The 22485-nt window shown below is 30.6% G+C and overlaps 1 protein-coding gene and 1 non-coding gene across 3 annotated transcripts in view; one reads left to right on the forward strand and one right to left on the reverse strand.

Moving 5' to 3' along the window:
- Nucleotides 1-6131: 6131 nt before the first annotated feature.
- On the reverse strand, nucleotides 6132-6203 carry Trnaa-ggc (transfer RNA alanine (anticodon GGC)). The gene has a single exon. It is a non-coding gene; the product is annotated as a tRNA-Ala (tRNA).
- An 8066-nt stretch (nucleotides 6204-14269) lies between these two features.
- LOC140674553 (odorant receptor 4-like) overlaps nucleotides 14270-22485 on the forward strand; it is a 154510-nt gene continuing 146294 nt past the window's right edge. For both annotated transcript variants that reach the window (XM_072908164.1, XM_072908165.1), the window contains exons 1-2: nucleotides 14270-14339; nucleotides 14464-14914. In XM_072908164.1, coding sequence (XP_072764265.1) covers nucleotides 14334-14339; nucleotides 14464-14914 — 457 coding nt within the window. In that variant the 5' untranslated portion in view covers nucleotides 14270-14333. The remainder of the gene's footprint in view (nucleotides 14340-14463; nucleotides 14915-22485) is intronic.

The following is a 22485-nucleotide window of genomic DNA, read 5'->3' on the forward strand; positions in this document are numbered from 1 at the left end:
GATCGATAGTCGCTACTATAATCGCTTTCATCATCAGTATTATTCTGTTTTCTTTGTGATTTGTCTTCGTTATCTGTATTAATATCCGAAGTCGTCTCGGCCTTTTTTAATTTATTACGTGCTTCACTGTAGGAACCTATCAAAATATGATATGCAATACTCTTTATAATATGATAAAATGTTTGTTACAATAATTTGCAAACTATTGTTGCATATACATATGTTACGTCCGGTAGACTTCACGATTCTTTCTTTTCGAGAGAAATGTATAAACAATCAGAGATAATGATTCTAAGAACTCTCTACGGGAAATATCAAACCATGAGAGCTGTCACTTTAGTCGCACTCCACGAATATTACGTGGATAATAAAAATTTTAACAAACCTCCATAAGGCGAGACCAACTATAAATAAGACAACCCAAGAAGTCTTAGAAATCAAATAAAGAATAAATATTTGAACGGCTCTCTAAATTTCAAAAGAATTTTAAATAAAACAGAGTCGCCGTAACTCGAAGCAGTTGTTTAGAACTGCAATCATAAATTTGAAACGGCGACGAAAACTTAAGAAGCATTTGATAAGAGAGCTCGCCTGACGGACTACCTAAAGTGACAGCTGTTTATTATAAATTTCTAAATAGCGATAAGCGACTCTGACGGTACCAAACTCCTCATTGGCCAAATGGAAAAATCTCTTGAACCAATAGAGAAGAAATTTTTGAGACTCGAAGTCGAAGGAAACACCCCCTAAGCATAAGGGGGCGTTAATTAAAATTCTAATTCGTCCAATTGTCCAATGGAGAGGAGGTACGAATCCTAGTATATAATGCGGAAGCAATGCGCCGCGACATCAGTTTTTCAGTTCTTTTCGGTATCAGAATCATCAGTATATTCATCATCATCTCCATCACTATTACTCGTACGGTACAAACTATTTTCTTCTACCTCGGCTTCGAGACGCGGAATCGATCCTCGATCTCAACGTTTAACCCTTCGGGTGTTAACAAGTTCGAATATTAATACTTCCGATTTCGCGACGAGTGGTTTGCCTAATATTTAACACAGACTCTCTGTGTAGTGCGAATTAAAAATTTGAACAATAAAAGACGTCAAACAGGGGCACCTGTGAAATTCAACCCGACGCCGCTAAATCCACTTTCGAGGTCTTTTTAAAACCAACAGCATACACAATAAGTAGTGAGTACCAACTAAATAACCTATTCTGTTAATTTCACCTCCCCCATTTAAAATTCGGTTATAGTAATTATAGTGAGACAGTTCTTTATTTTTGTTGTTCTTCATTTTATTATTACTGTTTGATCAGATACTCCTCATTTTACTTTTGTAATTATAATTAACTCCCCTTTTCGTTGTTTACGTTTACTTCCCATCCTCTTCATTTTCACGTAGTCTTTCTATTTTCTCTGCAAGTACCTGTGTATTTTGCGGCACCGGTATCTCGTGTACTGGTACAAAATATAACTAGGTCGAACTTGCAAATTCTTTTCATTTTCTCTGCAAGTACCTGTGTATTTCGCGGAACCGGTATCTCGTGTACTGGTACGGAATATAATTAGGTCAAACTTGCAAACTCTTTCTATTTTCTCTGCAAGTTCCTGTGTATTTTGCGGAACCGGTATCTCGTGTACTGGTACAAAATATAATTAGGCAGAACCTGCAAATTCCTTCAATTTTCTCTACGGAAGCAAATTTCTCCTGAATTCCATTTTTCCTCTGGTCCTTTAATTATTTATTACAATTTGTTCATTACCTCTTTTTTTGTGCTATTCCTTTTTTCTTTTATTTTTTATTTATTTCCTTTCTTTCCTTCTTTTCTCTCCACTTCTTTCTCCTTCTCCCTCCTCTCTCCTCTCTATATTATACATTTTAAATAATATAATTTCCTGATAAATTATATTAAATTATATTAAGAACATTATAAATTGTACTAATTAGAACTGTATCGCCGAAAATAAACGATAAGTTTTCTAAAACATTTGCGTGGGTTCATAGTGGAGCCCGTTCATCCGAAACGTCTAAAGGCTAAAGCTAAACGTCTCCGCAACCGTAAGAACCGACGCACTCGAAGAGTTTTGGCTCAGGCGACAGCAAATTATAATTTTAAGAACAATATTTCTAATCTTAAGATAGAATTAAAGGGTCAAATTTTGCGCGAACAGTCATCACACACACACGCAGAGTCCCATCCCCCTCTTCCTCATTCAAGAGAGCTGAAACCACCCCTCTCACCTGACCTTTCTCCTCGCACCCCCATCGACCCCCTTCTTTCACATCCAGTAGTATCATCCTCGCATAAGCAACCCTCCCCATCGTCTCTCGATTTACCGGGGCCTTCTAACAAAACTCCCTCTACTTCCGAACCCCCTCCGTGTCCACCCTCACCAGCCTCTACCATCATCCTGGGAGATTCACCCCCATCTTCCCCCCGCAATTCACCTGATTCTCAAGAGGAATCGGATGAAATTTGGGAGGCCCTTCGTGACATTGCCGAGGTCGTCGTAGACCTCGAGAAAGAAAAAACGCGAGTCACGCTGAAAATTCTAAACACCAACAACCTCCTCGTCCTCCGCCTCAAAATCCTATCCAATATTTAATAAATAATCTCCCAAGAATCCGACATCCCGTCCCAAAAGGCTCGTATACAATCGGGCCTGGTCCTGTTGATTTGACAACATTGCACTCCATCCTTGCAACCAACCCGCCGGGATCCGTTATCCCATGGTTCCTCCCCGGTCTTAGATATCCCCTCGCCGTTTCGATAGAGGCTCTCTGGAAGAAATTCCCTCCTTCCACGATTACCTTCGAGGAAGCATAATTCTTTTCCTGCCCTTTCCCTTAGAATTTAAATACTATTGTATAAATACCAGTCAGGTAACAAACCTTTTTTATTGTTTTCCATTTCCAATTTACCTGACTGACGTCCCTCCGAACTAATGTAACACGCGCGATCGCACACGCACACACACACTTAAGTAATTAATAAGATTAATTAATTTAATTAAAATGCCAATTTTTTGAATCTTATACATACATATATATATATATATATATATATATATATATATATATATATTTGAATTTTTTTTTTAATAAATGACTAAAATTTAAAATATTAAAAATTCTAATCAAATTTATTAATCCTTTCTAACACATTCCCTGACTCCCAGATCGCACAAGGTTCCGTCCCGCGTAACAGGGATTAACATCCTTTACCAAAAAGGGACCACCAAACGAACGGCCTACTGACGTAGTAAAAGAGACCCTCGAGGTCTTTGACCAGGTCCGGCCTTGTACAGTTCGTTCGAGTCGAGAGCGTTAAGGTTTTACGCGTTTCGACAAGGGTAAGTTCTGTCCTTCCATTATCTCTTTCCTTTCTTTTTTTTTTCTCGAGTCTGGACGTAACACATATGTACGTTCACTTACAATAAATACCAAACACTCGTTTAATTGTAAATGATAACCAACCATCTTGAGGTGTTTGCCGTTTTTTTTTATTGCTTTATTAATTTCCTTATCAGTTTTAAAATGTGGATACCAACAATCACTTTTATCTTTTTGCATCCAATTATCAGGTACTACTTGTCTTCCATCTTCAAATTCTACCAAATAAAAGGTATCTTTTGGAAGAGCCATCTCGCAAATGTAATATATTACATTTAAAAAATAAAACATATATATATACAAATATACATAACAAGACATAAATATATATATATATATATATATATATATATATATTTATGTCTTGTTATGTATATTTGTATATATATGTTTTATTTTTTATGTGAAATGTCATTATTTTAATATGTGAAATTTGACATGAACAATATGTTTATACTTGTACCATTGTTACATAGTGTATGTACATCTGTTGTATATATATATATATATATATATATATACAACAGATGTACATACACTATGTAACAATGGTACAAGTATAAACATATTGTTCATGTCAAATTTCACATATTTTAACTTAACAGATGTTAAAGGCCAGGCTGATAAATTTTCACATTTTTCCGACGTATATATTCCTAATAAGGAGGAATTACATGGTTCAGTATATAGATCTCTCAGACCAGAGAATTTTCGACCAATAATGTGAAGATCATCTGCAGTAATAGCAACAATATTTTCTATGATGACAATCGAACCATCATTTAAACGACAACAGTTATTTGGATTATGAATAGACACAGCGTGAAATCTGCTCTTGAATAGGTTGAATATTGAGGACCATTTATTCCAGATAAGATTGGGCCTGCATTGTGTATTCTATGTACTCCTATTTTTCGATGTTCTTTTTGAAAGCCATATTCTAATTCTGTTAAACGATTGTGGATTTGTTGTAAGGGACATTCAGCTTTTCTAAGTAATTGTTTTATTTTTCTTAAATAATTTTCATATCGAAAAGCACTGAATGCATCCAGTGTGTCAAATTTTCTGACATCATCTACTAAATGTATTAGTGCATGTACATTGTGAGATGTATGCTGTGGCCTATATAAGATTGCGAATGACTGTACAAAGTGTTTTAGTAAGGCTTCCGCATAAATGATATGTGAAAGATCTGGAGAATTTAATAGCCGAATGGCTATGTGCAATGTTAAAAAATTATTATAAACATCTTTATTTATGTAATTCTTCAAAACGTTGGGGCCAGTATATAGAAGAAATTGTAATTCTGTAGCTTTCCATAAGCTTAAAAAATTTAATTCTCGTGGTTTACGAACAAATTCAACGGATATTGATATCCTCATTTCAATTAACAATTCCGAAATTTTTTTTACTAATCGTGTCGACAATTAATGGTTAGGCAATTAATTCGTGGAACATTTAATGGTCCGGATAACCAAAACTTCAACATTTTTTTTACCACACCAATGCAAACTAAGTGCATGTAATCCAATGGAATGTGAGTTATCATTCCAAAATTTGGTATGTCTAATAAAATACTTCTCCCGGTATGGTGCTCTATTTGTTTTTGTTCCACACAAAGCTTTCATTTGTCCGTTTTTGACAATTTAAATCCGGAAAACACATTCTTCCATCAATATATTCACCTTCAGTTGTACATTTAACACAACTAAAATAACGGGTGTGTCCTTTTGTGGCAGTTAGAAAAGATTTTGCGGGTGCATCAGCAATTAATGAATGTATAGATACAAGTATGTTTTCCTTTATATTCAAGGCCTTCAGTCACAAGACTTTTTGCTTCAGCCACAAAATCACGCAAAAATTCGTTACAATCATACGGTTTCTTGGAACCAAAATAACAGCCAATCATAAAAATGTCACTAAGACTAGGCATCACCGAGCCTAAAATAGGCCACAATTGATTAGTAGAAGAATTTGAAATTGGTAGTCCATCTATGCCAACTTGCACTTCAATTAAATTAATGTCATCTTGACTTTTTTGTAAAAACGTCATAATTCCTGATCTTAGGCCATTATGAAAGTATTCTCTCAGTGCAACTCTCTGTACATTTGTATATCTTGGTGTTTTTATCAATGTTTTAGAATTTTTCGGCAAATCGCTATCAAAGTCATGTTTTTTTTAAAATTAACAATAAACCAGTAACTGCTGCGTGTGATACTTGAAATTGTACTGCCCAATTTCTTAAATCGTCCCGAATTGATGAAACAGTAAACGAACTTGTAGGACTAACATTTTTCCTCGTTATTAAAAGTGAGTGCGGTTGGACACAATAAATCTTCCAAATTAGTACTGTCATTACTGTCATTACTGTCGTTAAGAAGGTTATGTACATTTTCTTTGTCAGAAATATTAAAACTTTGTTGTGGTTCATTTCTTAGTGTAATATTTATTTGCTCAAGATCGCTACTAACATCGATAATTTTAAATGATTTGAAATTATACTCGGCTCCAATATTTACAAACATGATAAGTTATACTCGGCGATGTGAGCCCATGCGCGGATGTTGATGCGTAAAGAAACTGCGTAAAGAAATTAATTCTTTTCACGAAAGAATTTTTAATTAATACCCAGAGCACATATTTTCTAGATTCTCATTTTTGAGACCCCTAAAAAACCTGCTCTATAACCCCCCAAAGAGATGTAGACGAGAAAAAATATCGGGGCGAAGTCGCTGAATCGGGAATTGAACCCGAGTCTTTCGCTTGCCGGGCGACTGCTCTTACCACTGAGCTATTCAGCCCCACACCAATACTTCACTCGTCTATTTGTTTATATAAACCTCCTGATAGATAAATCGAAGAACGCGATTTTTCAGCCCCGCGTGATTTCAAATGATTTGAAATTATACTCGGCTCCAATATTTACAAACATGATAAGTTATACTCGGCGATGTGAGCCCATGCGCGGATGTTGATGCGTAAAGAAATTAATTCTTTTCACGAAAGAATTTTTAATTAATACCCAGAGCACATATTTTCTAGATTCTCATTTTTGAGACCCCTAAAAAACCCGCTCTATAACCCCCCAAAGAGATGTAGACGAGAAAAAATATCGGGGCGAAGTCGCTGAATCGGGAATTGATCGATAATTTTGTGTGCATCATCGCTTGAATTTTCCTGAGCATCTATATTAGCAAAATCTTTCGATAATTTACTATTCATATTTTCGGAAATTGTGATATTACGTGCATTGCATTTTAATTGTTGATAATGTCTTTTTGACATTTCTGATAATAACTTTCGTTTCGGCATGGCTATATCCTATATAAGAATACAATATATACTATAGTCCATATTAATTCAATATTTAATCTTTTTTCTTTTTTAATATACTATATATATTACTTTCAAAATTAATAATAAAGTAAAATATGTTATAACAAATTGAAAATTCACACTTATAACATTTAATATTAAACAATAAATGGAAGATGAATATTAAATCACAAAATTATTAATAAAAAATGTATTTTAACTGCGCACAAATAGGAAAAATTAGAAGGAATTTAAAGAAAAGACTAACAAATATGACTTTAAAAATTAACGCGACTTATTTAGAAAATATTACTATTAAAATTTAAATAATAAAAATCTAGAATAAAAAAGTATCATATATTTTTCAATTTAATAACTAAAATAATATTGTACAAAGAAGAACAGAATATATATATATGTGTATATATGACCTAATCATTTGAAGATCACATGAAGGTAACCTTCAATGGAACACCCTATATATATATATATATATATATGTCTTTGGTATATTTTGAGGACATTTTAAAAACCTTGTATACATGCATATATTTAGAAACAGTGAACATTATTTAATCGATATAGCTAGTTATAGCAAGTATCTATATGATTTTTTACAGAACTATAAACGATTTAATATGTATGGTCTACCTCAGGGACATCTATACATGAACAGTTAATGGTTCATTTTGAAGACATATATATGTTTAAGTATGGATTATTATGGGGATACAGATGTATAAAATTCAATATTTATGTTTTCCATTACAATTTGAACCCAGAAATATCAACTGATAGCTATAATTGCTAACTATAGTGTATTTTGCATAAAATTAACTGTATTATATGGATGGTTATTTTTGAGGACATTTAAAATATTGTTATATATAGATGAGTATTTTTGAGGATTTTAAAAATATATATATATAAAAAGACTAACTTGATGCTTTAACTCATGTTAACTCCTTATCATACGTATAATTTTGAACGGTTGGTAAATTTTAGAGTAGGTATTTTATTAGTGGGTCTTCAAAATTTACCAACCATACTTATAATTTTGAACGGTTGGTAAATTTTGAGGACAAACTAGTAAATTAAAAAAAATAAATGTGTGATGTTTTTAATATGATTCTTTTATACTATCTCTTTTATATACATCTTTTTCCTATAGTTTTTTATCCAATAATTATCTCCAATTGTCCTTGAATCATTCATAATTATAAAAAAGTATGTATAAACGAATAGTGGATATTTAGAAATGATTAGTGGAATGACAATGCAAGAAAATGATAAGTAAACAGTGTGTCTCACCTATAAATGATCTCGTCCTTTTCCCCTTTAAATACAGACCATAGTAAATGTACATAACATATATGACTTAAATATTAAATTCATTTAATATCATATGCTTATACATCAATACTTTTAAAGATGAAAAATGGTATCACTTCTAGATGCGACAGGTTACATAAAAATATCAAATTTAAAGTACAATAAAAATAGTACAGTATGTATTTTATTAGTGGGTCTTTAAAATTTGCAAACCATACTTATAATTTTGTACGGCTGGTAAATTTTGAGGGCAAACCAGTAAAATAAAAAAAAAATAAATGTTTAATGTTTATAAGATAACTTTACCAACCGTTCAAAATTATAAGTATGTTTGGTAAATTTTGAGGACCCGATAGTAAAGTACATATTGTACTATTTTTATTGTACTTTAAAATTGATTTTTTTATATAACGTGTCCTATCTAGAAGAGGTACCTCCTTTCATCTTTAAAATAATGACGTGTATGCATACATGATATTAAATGAATGGAATATTTAATTTTATATTTGTACATTTTCTATGGTCTAAATTTGAAAAAGAAAAGGCGAGATAATTCTTAGGTGAAATACACTGTTTACATTTCTTTTTCTTGAAGTCTTCCATTAATCATTTATAGTATATACGTACGTTTTTACATATAAAACTGATACTAAAGCAAGGCATAGAAATGACTAATGGAAAAAGGTGACAGGAGAAACGCATATATATGAGAAGTATGCTTGGAAGGATTATCTTAAAAACATCAAACAGTTTTTTTTTTATTTACTAGTCATTTTTTTTTTATTTACTAGTTTGTCCTCAAAATTTACTAACCGTACAAAATTATAAGTATGGTTGGTAAATTTTGAGCACAAAGGTTTAAACGTTTTTTAAGTTCGAACTAATATTAGAACAAGGCCTAGAAATGACTAATGGAAAAAGATTGCAGGAAAAACGTATATATATATACATATATATATATATAAAAGAGGTATGTATAAGAGGATTATCTTAAAAACGTCAAACATTTATTTTTTTTATTTTACTAGTTTGTCCTCAAAATTTACCAAACGTACGAAATTATAAGTATGATTGGTAAATTTTGAAGACAAACTAGTAATATAAAAAAAAAAATAAATGTTTAACGTTTTTACGATAATTCTTCTATACATGCCTCTTTTATATATACATTTCAACAGCAATTTTGTTCCATTAGTCATTTCTAGGCCTTGTTCTAATATCAGTTCTAACTGAAAAAAGGTTTAAACTTTTTTCAGTTAGAACTGATACTAGAGCATGGCCTAGAAATGACTAATGGAACAAGGTCGCAGGAAAAACTTATATATAAAAAAGCTATGTATAAGAGGATTATCTTAAAAACATTAAACATTAATTTTTTTAATTTACTAGTTTGTCCTCAAAATTTACCAACCATACTTATAATTTCGTACGTTTGGTAAATTTTGAGGACAAACTAGTAAAATAAAAAAAATAAATGTTTGACGTTTTTAAGATAATCCTCTTATACATACCTCTTTTATATATATATATACGTTTTTCCTGCAATCTTTTTCCATTAATCATTTCTAGGCCTTGTTCTAATATTAGTTCGAACTGAAAAAAGGTTTAAACCTTTGTGCTCAAAATTTACCAACCATACTTATAATTTTGTACGATTAGTAAATTTTGAGGACAAACTAGTAAATAAAAAAAAATGACTAGTAAATAAAAAAAAAACTGTTTGATGTTTTTAAGATAATCCTTCCAAGCATACTTCTCATATATATGCGTTTCTCCTGTCACCTTTTTCCATTAGTCATTTCTATGCTTTGCTTTAGTATCAGTTTTATATGTAAAAACGTACGTATATACTATAAATGATTATTGAAAGACTTCAAGAGAAAGAAATGTAAACAGTGTATTTCACCTAAGAATTATCTCGCCTTTTCTTTTTCAAATTTAGATCATAGAAAATGTACAAATATAAAATTAAATATTCCATTCATTTAATATCATGTATGCATACACGTCATTATTTCAAAGATGAAAGGAGGTACCTCTTCTAGATAGGACACGTTATATAAAATAATTAATTTTAAAGTACAATAAAAATAATACAATATGTACTTTACTACTGGGTCCTCAAAATTTACCAAACATACTTATAATTTTGAACGGTTGGTAAATTTTGAGGAGAAATATTAAATTAAAAAAAATTAATGTTTTTTTTATTAATTATGCTTTTTTACTATTTATTTTTATTTGTTTTCATTTTTCTTCTAGAGATGTAAAAATATACAAATGTATTAGTATATTATGAAAATACATATTAGTGAATTAAGATGAAGATTGTATTAATATAATATTTAATACTCATTTTGTTTGTTTAAACTGTCAGAATGAGAATACAGGTATAAAGCATGAAAATATGATGTTGATAAGCTGAATTTTAATGTCCTTAAAATGCATCAAATACAAAACAGTATTTACATGTATTTGGTCTATTATGAGGACTTTCATGCAACAAAATTTATGTCCTTGAATGTTACCAATCGTAGAAGCTGTAATTTTAAGGACTGTCTCCAAAATATACCATAGGGAAAAAAAATAATGGGAACGGTCCCCAAAAATACAAATTGCCCCTGAAATATACCATACGTGTGAAAAATTGTCCCCAAATTATACCAAACACACATATATATATATATATATATATATATATATATATATATATATTTGCATATTCTTGTAGTTTACCTCCAGAGCTTTCTAAAACTTCTAAGATACTATGATAAAATATTCTTTCATTAAGTACTTTTTGAGTTATGAGACTTGAAAGTTGTAGTATTTTTATATAAAATACAAAATATTTAGTAAAATATTCCTTTTTCGATAGTTCTACCCTAATACTTTTATCCACAGAATAATGAGACGGATCAATTCGTATAAAGAAAACACATAATTGTCTTAAAGTAATAATGTGTAACTAGTTGCAAATTCAGATTTTTTCTTAAAGATAACTATGTGTTTTCTTTACACCAATTGATTCGTCTCATTATTCTATGCATAAAAGTTTTAAAAAATATTGCAACTTTGAAGCCTTATAACTCAAAAAATGTTTAATGAAAAAACATTTTATTATAGTGTTTTGGAAAGCTCTTGAGATAAGCTAGAAGAATATGCAAAAATATTTAGGGTGTTCCATTTAAGAAATTCAAAATGACCTTCACGTGTCCTTCATGTGACTCTTCAAGGTCTACTAATGGCACCATCTTATGCCCCCCTAGAAATCATACAACTTTTGTCTGAAACATTTTTCTCAGAGACGTTTCGTTTTCGAGATATTTAACCAATTTTTAGACTTTTCTAACACCCTGTATATACAAATATTTACTATATACATAGAATAATTTTAACACGAATATCATTTCTGACATCACATCACATAACAGAAAGAAATAAGAAAATGTACATTTCATGTAAGAGTGTTAATGAATGCGTAAATATATTCAAATTTGAAAAAATGAAAAACTGTAGAAAAAACAGAAAAATTAAAGCAGGCACTTCGGAACTCAGACGATCGAACTTTTAGCTTTACTACTATAATAAATAAAAAATGACAGTTCCACAGAAAAACATTCATAAAATCAGTTTTTATGTAGCATTCAATATTAAATATAAAAGAAAGTAAAAGAACAGACTTAAAATGTCTTGTTTGCATGCAAATATTAAGGCTACCGGGTAGTCTTCGCGCCATATATCGTGACGACATAAAGTGAGAAATCCGAGAAATGACAGTCCAAATTCTTCTTTGCCGTTTTTAAATAAAAAGATATTTCAATAAAATATCACAGATCTCTTTTTAGCACATTTGTAAAAAAGTCTGAAAACAAACTTTTTCTATTGACAGTTAATAAATAATCGTAAAATGAGTGTCAAAATAAATTTAGTCATGCAGTAAAACATATGGTTTGACAACTGACTTCAAGACGAGTAAAAAATATGCCTTCCACGTTTGTATTCCTTACAAAGCTTAATTTTCAGATTTTTTATAGGTTTCATAAACACATTACGTCACTAGCATAAAGCGAATAATTACAAAATAACACGCAAGAAATATTTAGGCCTTAATAAGAGAAAAAGAGAGAACTATGACGGTGCCATCAGATCTCTCAGCCAAATACTTAGACGTTTAATACACACACATATATATATATATATGTTCTTCAATAAAAATCGCATATGGATATATATAATTAAACAATTAAGTAATTATGCAATACCAATTTAGTCACAAATTGTAAATACCTACTAATATTTCAGTTGTTATGTTTGATATAAACATTAGATGTATTATTCGATTTTGATTAAAAAATATAGCATGCATACGAAACTTATATATAATAATTAAATGTTTCTTTATTATTTCATAACATATATATATATATATATATATAATAATTAAATGTAATAATTGGGTAACTTCAATAAAAGATTTTCTATAGTTGTTATAGTTATTTTAATATCTATAATAGAAAAGATTATATTTTTTGCCAGAAAATATCGGCTTTTACCATTGATGGATTTCTATCCAAGAAAGTGAAATTTTAGCCCTAACTTTGGTTTTTATAGATCATTCAGTATTAATAATGTTAAGAACAGATAATAATATAAAGAACAGATCAAAAATAAGTTTATGTAACGATCAACTAAAACGCAGTCACGAAAACAATGTTTCAGTTGTAGGTATGTTATGAAATAATAAAGAAACAAAAAATAGAAACTTACATGCAAAAAAAAAACGGCTCAGCACCAACGTTCTTTGCTCGTACAAATACACTATTGCGTATGTTTGTCATCAGGACAAGACAAAAAGCAAAACGAATATCAGTAGTGAAAATCGTGAATATCCTGTAATAATGAAATTAAAAATTTGTATCAATAAATTAATTTGTCTTTCAACATATCCTCTACCAAAAAATTAATTATTTGTTACGTTGATATAAAGCTCAATTTTAAAAACATTCAAAATAATTGGTAAATATTAATAAAAAGATTTTTTATTTTTTTATTTTTATTCATTATTTATTATCTATTATTATTTATTTTAATATTTTTAATAGAACTCATACAGCACAAATATTTCAGTTACAATTGCAGCAATATTACAATATAGCAAAATTCCACATTTTTTTAGACAGAAATAGCCAGTAGTAAAAACTAATATTTCCTAGGAGGGACTGACAAAAATTGATCTTTTCCCATACTGTACAATATTCCCATATTGTACATATTGTACATATTGGGTGGGTGGTTGGGTGTGTGTGTGTGCGTGTGCGTGCGTGCGTGCGTGTGGGCGTGCATGTGCGTATGTGTGTGTGTGTGTGTGTAAATACGTGTGTGTACATGATATGTAATACAAAAATTACTAACTGCATAAACATGCACAGGTATGGTGCGTATAATGTTTTTAATATTTTGTGTATATGTATATGTATATACACATAAATGTGTGCATGTGGGTATAAAATATTATACAAAATACTAAGCTATATAAACATAGCACACGTATAGTGCGTATAGTATTGTTAATATTTTTTAAGCTTATCTTACAAGCAATTTTGGCTATCTTTTGGAGGAATGTTTTATATTTTTTAAAACTCTTTCAGTACTTATACAAAATAAGTATTTTATATTTTTCTACATTCTACAAATTTATATTAATTTGAGCAAAAAATAATACATATAGTTGTTATTTTTCTACGATCTACAAATTTATATTAGTTTGAACAAAAAATAGTACATATGTAGATATGTTATTTTTATATGTTTTACTATATAATTAGGTTATATGTTATATTATATATGTTACATTAATTATTTTTAATTTTATAGATGCATTTATTTATTCGTACTTAATAATTTTGAAATGTTTTTATATGAAAATATCTGTCAGTTAAGTAATTTGAAATACACGGCTTTCCTCTACACTCAATTATACAGCAATTACAATAAATCTTTGTTTCGATGTTACAATTAGAATAAAACTGCAATTATTTACGCAACGAAAATTCACAAACTTAATAGTTTGCTTTGACTACATTTCGCGATTGAAAACGCAGGTGGATTGGGTAACACACGTATATGTAATTCATAAGCTAATTTCGAGTGCAATTATTGTCTGTTTTATGATCGTTTATTTCTCGATTCTATAGACAGCTGTAAGCAAGGTAGAGATGACCCTAAGAACGTATGTTTAATGCAGTCTCAAACGAACATTCAAAGATAGAACAGTATAAAGCACAATGAAGGTGAGTTATATACAAAATTTGTTTTTAATATTGAAATAATAAAATAATTTTTATAATTGCAATAATATAATGATTCATGAAAAAACAAGACATTTTTAGAGGATTAATTAATCTTGTATTATAGACTCAAAAAGATTTGGATCATGCAGCTGAAGTGCTGTTGTGGAATAAACAACTAATGTCAATACTGGGTCTTTGGCCACTTCGGACTAACGACTTTATTTTTTTTATTAACTTTGGCTACTTCAGTTTTCTCATGATTCTAGAGTATCTGGATTTGTTCCTTTTTATCGATGATCTCGAACACGTGATCATGAATTTAACAGAGAACATGGCATTCTCACAGATATTTGTACGGATGAGTATGTTACGTTTATATAATTGTCAAATAAGTGAAGTCATAACGGAAGCAATGAAGGACTTTAATAAGATGAATTATAAGACTTCTGAAGAAATCAAGGCATTCATCACATATAATGCTAAATCAAAAATCTTCGTTAAACTGCTGATTGTGTTTGTCGCGTTGACAGCTTCGTCATATTATTTAACTCCGATTATAATTATACTTGGCAGTGGTACGTCATGTTTTTATATAACTTTATTTAGATGCGTTTAGGAGAATTGTATACACAAAATAAAAAAATATGAAATCTTGTTCATACATACACACAGTGCATGTATGTATTTGTTTGTGTGTTGTGTATTTGTGTGTATTTTTATTTTGTATGTATACAGGGTGTTTGTCCATAGATGTCGGAGTAAATATTTCGCAATTGGTTGAAGTTACAAGAAAGTTTAATAAAACAAATTTGCACGGTTGTAAGTCTGCTCAAAGTGTGTGTAAATTTTTTCTTTTACTCGTGATTCTTTCCGAGTTATGAAAGTCACTATCGTTTTTCTAAATGGATGCCCATATTTTCTTTTACATATTTATGTAGTAGGAGTCATTCACAATCAAAATCATATTTAGTAAAAAATTGCTACTATGCATGTTTACGAGATAATCGGCATCTTAAATATTGAACAAGTAAACTGGATTATCTTCAAAAAAAATGTTTACAAAAGTGAAACTTTAACCATCATGTTCGATGCAGCATTTGACACGGTTTACAATGTTTCTTAATGTTGACTGCAGCATTTTTACTGCTTTCAACAGTATTATGCCGTAAATCTGCCTTTTTATATTTTCTTGTAAGAATATATTTTTCTTGATGGAATTATATAAAATGTCTTTATTCAAGTAAATTTTCTTTGTTTAAAGCAATATAATTTCACTTCAAGATTTCCATTTTAATAGTAAAGATATTGTCAAAATAAGAATATTCTTTTTTTCTGTGTACGAATGTTAATATGTTAACACTTATATCATATCATCATTCTTTTTTCTTTAATTATTTCACTTTTAATTGTTTTACGTGTATCAAAGAATATTCATTTTTCGATTAGCTTACCCTAATACTTTTATGCACAGAATAATGAGACAAATTAATTGGCGTAATTAAAACACATAATTATGTTAAAGTAAAAATGTATAACTGCTAGTTGCAAATTCAGATTTAAAAAAAAAACTATGTATTTTCTTTACACCAATTGATTCGTCTTATTATTCTATGTATAAAAGTATTAGGGTAAGATACGTCAAATACTTAAACGCAATGTGTGACTTATATATTCGAATATATAATTGATCAGAATAATAATAATCTATTTGCAATACTGCTACATTTCTGTAACTGTTTTAAAAGAAATATCTTTATTTTACTCATGTTTACAAAAAATAAAATGAAACTCAAATAAATATCATTTTTGCTAACTTTTATTAAAAACGAATATTTAAATATGTTAATAGAAATTTTATTAGTCAAGAACAATTCAAGGTTATATAATAATATTGTACATATATTGTTGTATTCGTCATTTCATGTTTTATATGATTATAAAGAAAAAAATGTAGTATTCCATTTAAAAAAAACTAACATAAGATGATTTTGATGATGTCTAAGAAATTATTCCATTACTAGAAAAATTTTAAATACACAAACCATTGTGTGTGCCCTTTGCAATAAAATATTAATTACTGATAAATAATTTTTCGATATCTTATTTACAGTTACAAAATAGTAATTTTTAATGTAGCTCATTCTGTATGTATAAATAAACATATACATATATAATATGAAGATGCACCATTGCGTTATATAAATTTTGCAACAATGCTATAAACATTAAACTATATATAAAAGAAAGGAGCTCTATTATATAATACTCGTCTAAAAGAAATAATCTGACTGACAATGAAAAAAAGGAAGTTTTTTCTAAATGTAACTCTGTTTTTAAGCATATATACAGGGTGTCCCAGAATTCGCGGACACGGAATTTACAACGTGATTGTCTGTGCCAAAAGAGGCAACTTTTTTCTCAGCAAAAATGTCCAGAAAAGTTATCATTTTTTGCTAGTTTTCAAATTTTGCTATTATATATCTCTGTAACTATGTCTTAAATAAAAATGTTAGTAAAGTAAACTCCACCTAAAATTAATTGCAGAATATAATTGTGTTAATCTTTTAATTCTACAAAGTTTGGTTTGCGAAAAATCCGTCTTTTTCAATTGCTTATAACTGGAAAATTATTGATCCCTCGACATTTTTGCTGAAGAAAAAGTTGCTTCTTTTGACACGGACAATCACGCTGTGTACTCCGTGTCCGCGAATTTTGGGACATCCTGTATATTGAAACCTTTTTCTTCTGTTAAAAGTTTAATGAAAATCATTATAATAAGCGTGAATCAAGCTATGAGTATATCTGCTTATAAGAATCAATAGAATCAAATTTAAAAAAATCTTTATACAGGGTGACTCATTTTAATGTACCACTCCCAAAAACTTTTTTATTTTTGATTGTAGAAAAAAATACTTCAGACGAAAGTTGTTTAGTTCAAAGGAGGACATAAGATGGTACCATTGGTTTGACCTTGGATAGTCGTTTAAAGGTCACATAAAGGTCATCTTTAATTTCTTAAATGGAACCTACTATTTTTCATTACATATTCTTGTTGTTTACCTCAAAAGCTTTCCAAAACACTATAATAAAATATTTTTTCATTAAATACTTTTCTAGTTATAAGGCTACAAAGTTGCAATATTTTGACAAAATACAAGATATCTTGTAAAATATTCACTTTTCGATTATCTTACCCTAATACTTTTATGTACAGAATAATGAGACGAATTAATTGGTGTAAAGAAAACACATTGTTTTCTTTAAAAAAAAATCTGAATTTGCAACTAGCAGTTATACATTCTTACTTTAACATAATTATGTGTTTTAATTACGCCAATTGATTTGTCTCATTATCTGTGCATAAAAGTATTAGGGTAAGTTAATCGAAAAATGAATATTTTACGAGATATCTTATATTTTATGTCAAAATATTGCAACTTTGAAGCCTTATAACTCGTAAAGTATTTAATGAAAAAATTTTTTATTATAGTGTTTTGGAAAGCTTTTGAGGTAAACTACAAGAATATGTAAAGAAAAATAGTAAGTTCCATTTAAAAAATTCAAGATGACCTTTACGTGACCTTCAAACGACTATTACCTTATGTCCCCCTTCGAAACAAACAACTTTTGTCTAAAAAATTTTTGTCTACAATCAAAAATAAAAAAGTTTTTGGGGATGGTATGTTAAAAGGGGTCACTCTGTACAAGTATTTTTATTAAGTATTTTTAATTCATAAATAGGTGAGTAGGTGTATAAGGGGGATTTAATCCGCTGTCCTCGAGAGGGGGTGCGGGGCAAGGGAGAACCGCGGGCGTGGGGGATGACGTCACGTGGGACCGCGGTGCGGCCGGTAAATGAGGAGTCTGTGGAGAGGGGAGAGAGGTCCGCGGCGCAGCCGGTAGGCGAGGGATCTACGGAGTGGGGAGAGATCCGCGGCGTAACCGATGGGTCCGCGAGTAGAGAGAGGGATAGACAGAGACGGCGCGATAGACGTTCGCAACGCGGTAGAGACGGCGCGATAGGCGTTTGCAACGTGATAGACGTGTGGCATAGGATAGGATAAGGAGAGCTCTATATGCATTTTGCATAGGACAAGGAGAATATGATGTGGAGGAAAAGGTGAGCGTTATATGCGTTTAGTATAGTAAACTACAAGGAGAGTGCACGTGGTGGAAAAAGGAGAGCGCTATATGCATTTTGCATGGCATAGGACAAGGAGAGCATGGTGGGAAAAGGAGAGCACAATACGGCATGGCAATAAGATGGTGAGAGAAAGAAGGAGGATGAGGGAAAGGATAGTGGAGGCGCGTTAAGTATGAAGGCTAAAGGCACACGCAAGAAAATTAATTTTTATATTTATTTTAGTAGTAATTTTTTTTATACAGGGTGTCTCATAACTAACGAGCCAACGCTCGTGAGCGGGTAGAGCAGGTTAAATGGAATAGAAAAGTCCTGTACCATTTTGCGATTTTCAGAATAATTATTGAGAAATTAATTTACAAAGATCGGCAAATTCAACGCGAGTATCAGCCTGCCGCAAAAAAAAAAATGGCGAGAAGGACGGCCCTAAGGACGGTCGCTAAGTGCGCGCAGCATAAATAGGCGCCGTTGCCTCGCGGTTACTAGGGGCATAGACGAGAAGCGTTAATAAGAACAATAGATTAGCGATTATTATTTAGCGACCGGCCTAGCAGTGGGTCGTCCTTCTCGCCATCTTTTTTGCGGCGGGCTGATACTCGCGTTGGATTTGTCGATCTTTGTAAATTAATTTCTCAATAATTACTCTGAAAATCGCAAAATGGTACAGGACTTTTCTATTCCATTTAAGCCGCTCTACCTGCACTCGAGAGGTGATACGGTCATTCTGAGACACCCTGTATATATATATATATATATTTTCGATTTTCAGAGTAATTATTGAGAAATTAATTTACAAAGATCGACAAATCCAATGCGAGTATCAGCCCGCCGCAAAAAAGATGGCGAGAAGGACGACCCACTGCTAGGCCGGTCGCTAAATAATAATCGCTAATCTATTGTTCTTATCAACGCTTCTCGTATATATATATATATATATATATATATATATATATATATATATATGCATATTTACCATATATATATATATATATATATATATATACATATATGTATTACCATATATATATACATATATGGTAAATATGCATAAATACTACTCCGAAGAAAACTGAAAGGGCCTAGCGGAGTAAGCGTGTAAAATCTGCCCTTGATCATACAGAGCTGACATTAATGTCACAAGTTAGTACCAATATGATAAAACTTTCCACCAAATATTATTTTAAAAATTATAAGTTAGAGATTAAAGTCGCTAGTATTTAATTGTAAACAACGGGTTAATTAAAACGACCTGACTAGCCAAAATCATTCAATTTATTCATACGACGTTTTGACCATATGGTTGTGGTCCTTTTCAAGTGTAACTATAAAGAAAATATATAACGGATCAAAAATTATATGAATACAATTTATACCGAATTAAATGCAAACAATACAATATAATGTCGTTAAAAAACTAGTCTACTCACACGTAAATTAAGAAAGAGAAGAAAGAATCTAATGGGACATGTTTAAAAGTAAAACTTAATTATGAAACAATTAAATATGTCACTTAGTTAAAATCAACGGTTATTAAATTTGAGATAAACACAAACGAGACACGCCATGTCAACATGAGTTTTTAAACGAAACTGTCAATGTTTAGAAAGAAAAACAGTTCAAACGACCTTTATAATTTTGTCATAAATATTATTTAAATTTTCGGTATCTCTTTGTAGGTTAATCGTGGAGTTAAATTTCTTGATGAAAAACATTTCAGCTATTTGTCTTTTCTTAATAAATTTTTTATCATGTAAAATAACCGGTTTGTCCCACTCAAAATCATGTCCAAATTCAACTCTGTGCTTGCTAACAACTGATTGATTAGTAGGATGTAATTTTATATTATTAAGATGTTCTTTACGTGGCGTACATGTCGTTTTGTTTGGCCTATGTAGAGCGCATCGCAATCCTTACACTGTAATTTATAAACAACATCGGTTCTATTGTCAGTATGTAATCTGTCTTTACCACGCTTAATCAATGTATTAAGTTTATTAGTTATAGTCATAACGACGTTCAAACCAGCGTCACACACAATACGACGCAAACAAAAGCTGAATTCATTGACATAAGGAATTGAAATAAAACGGCTGTTTTGTTGTAATTCTTTCCCCGGGGGTCAAAATCTAAATTGTCGCGATTTTTTAAAAAATTAATCCTCTTTTTGATGTGTCGTCAATAAGATTGTCAGGGAAACAATTATTACGCAGCGTTTCATAAACAGTACTTAAATTCTCATTGTGGAATCTAGTATCAGAGAGCAGTAAAGCATGATCAACAAGACTATAAATCGTATTAATTTTATATTTCATGGGGTGATTCGAGTAAAGTTGATATATCTTCCCAACCAAGTGGGTTTTCTGTACCAATTAGTTATGAGTCTATTGTCCACACGTAAAACAGTAGTATTTAAAAAGCTAATGGACTTATTTTGTTCAATCTCAAACGTAAATTTCAGCTTTTGTTTGCGTCGTATTGTGTGTGACGCTGATTTAAATATCATTATGACTATAACTAATAAACTTAATACATTGATTAAGCGTGGTAAAGACAGATTACATACTGACAATAGAACCGATGTTGTTTATAAATTACAGTGTAAAGATTGCGATGCGCTCTACATAGGCCAAACAAAACGACATGTACGCACACGTATTAAAGAACATCTTAACAATATAAAATTACATCCTACCAATCAATCAGTTGTTAGCAAGCACAGAGTTGAATTTGGACATGATTTTGAGTGGGATAAACCGGTTATTTTACATGATGAAAAATTTATTAAGAAAAAACAAATAGCTGAAATGTTTTTCATCAAGAAATTTAACTCCACGATTAACCTACAAAGAGATACCGAAAATTTAAATAATATTTATAACAAAATTATAAAGGTCGTTTGAACTGTTTTTCTTTCTAAACATTGACAGTTTCGTTTAAAAACTCATGTTGACATGACGTGTCTCGTTGTTTGTGTTTATCTCAAATTTAATAACCGTTGATTTTAACTAAGTGACATATTTAATTGTTCCATAATTAAGTTCTACTTTTAAACATGTCCCATTAGATTCTTTCTTCTCTTTCTTAATTTACGTGTGAGTAGACTATTTTTTTAACAACATTATATTGTATTGTTTGCGTTTAATTCGATATAAATTGTATCCATATAATTTTTGATCCGTTATATATTTTCTTTATAGTTACACTTGAAAAGGACCACAACCATATGGTCGAAACGTCGTGTGAATAAATTGAATGATTTTGGCTAGTCAGGTCGTTTTAATTAACCCGTTGTTTATTATTTTAAAAAATTCATTTTTTTAGGAGTTATGGAGGGAGAAAGTAAAATCAAAAAATGTATTTTTCTCGAAAACCACTTGACCGATTTTGATGAAAAAAATATATGTTATGTAGACTAATAAAACTAATTAACAAAAAAAAATTTCCAAAATGTTTATCAAATAAAAACACCAAAAAAAAATTTTTGAATATTTTTTTTGTGGGTGATATTTTAGAGGTACCATTTTGAAATTTTTACGAAAATTTCTCTTAAGTGTCCACTATAACATACATTTTTTTCAAATTTTTTAAAATGGTGGAACATAGTTAAAAATACGAAAATCGTAAGCGTCGCGTCACTCCGGCTTAAGCACAGTGCAATGCCATTCCGCGTTGCGGGTGTTCAATGTGATTTTAATAGCACATATGTACGTCTGCAATTAGCCTATAATATGTATACTTCTTAATTTTTATAGTTTCCAGAGTTTAGCACGTGGAGGTTGCAGTATGGTTTTAAACTCCTTATCGGGGTGGCTTTTTTAATGTGAGTCCCCTCACCTCTCACTATGTTTCCGTAAAATCGGGGTGGCTTTTTTAACGTGAGTCCCCTTGCCTCTCACTATGTTTCCGTAAAATCGGGGTGCTTTTTGAATGTGAGTCCCCTTGCTTCTCACTACACCTACGATTTATTTAATCTTCTTCACTATCGCTGTCTATTACTGGAATGTT

Source organism: Anoplolepis gracilipes, chromosome 16 (assembly GCF_047496725.1).
Source record: "Anoplolepis gracilipes chromosome 16, ASM4749672v1, whole genome shotgun sequence".
NCBI lineage: Eukaryota > Metazoa > Arthropoda > Insecta > Hymenoptera > Formicidae > Anoplolepis > Anoplolepis gracilipes.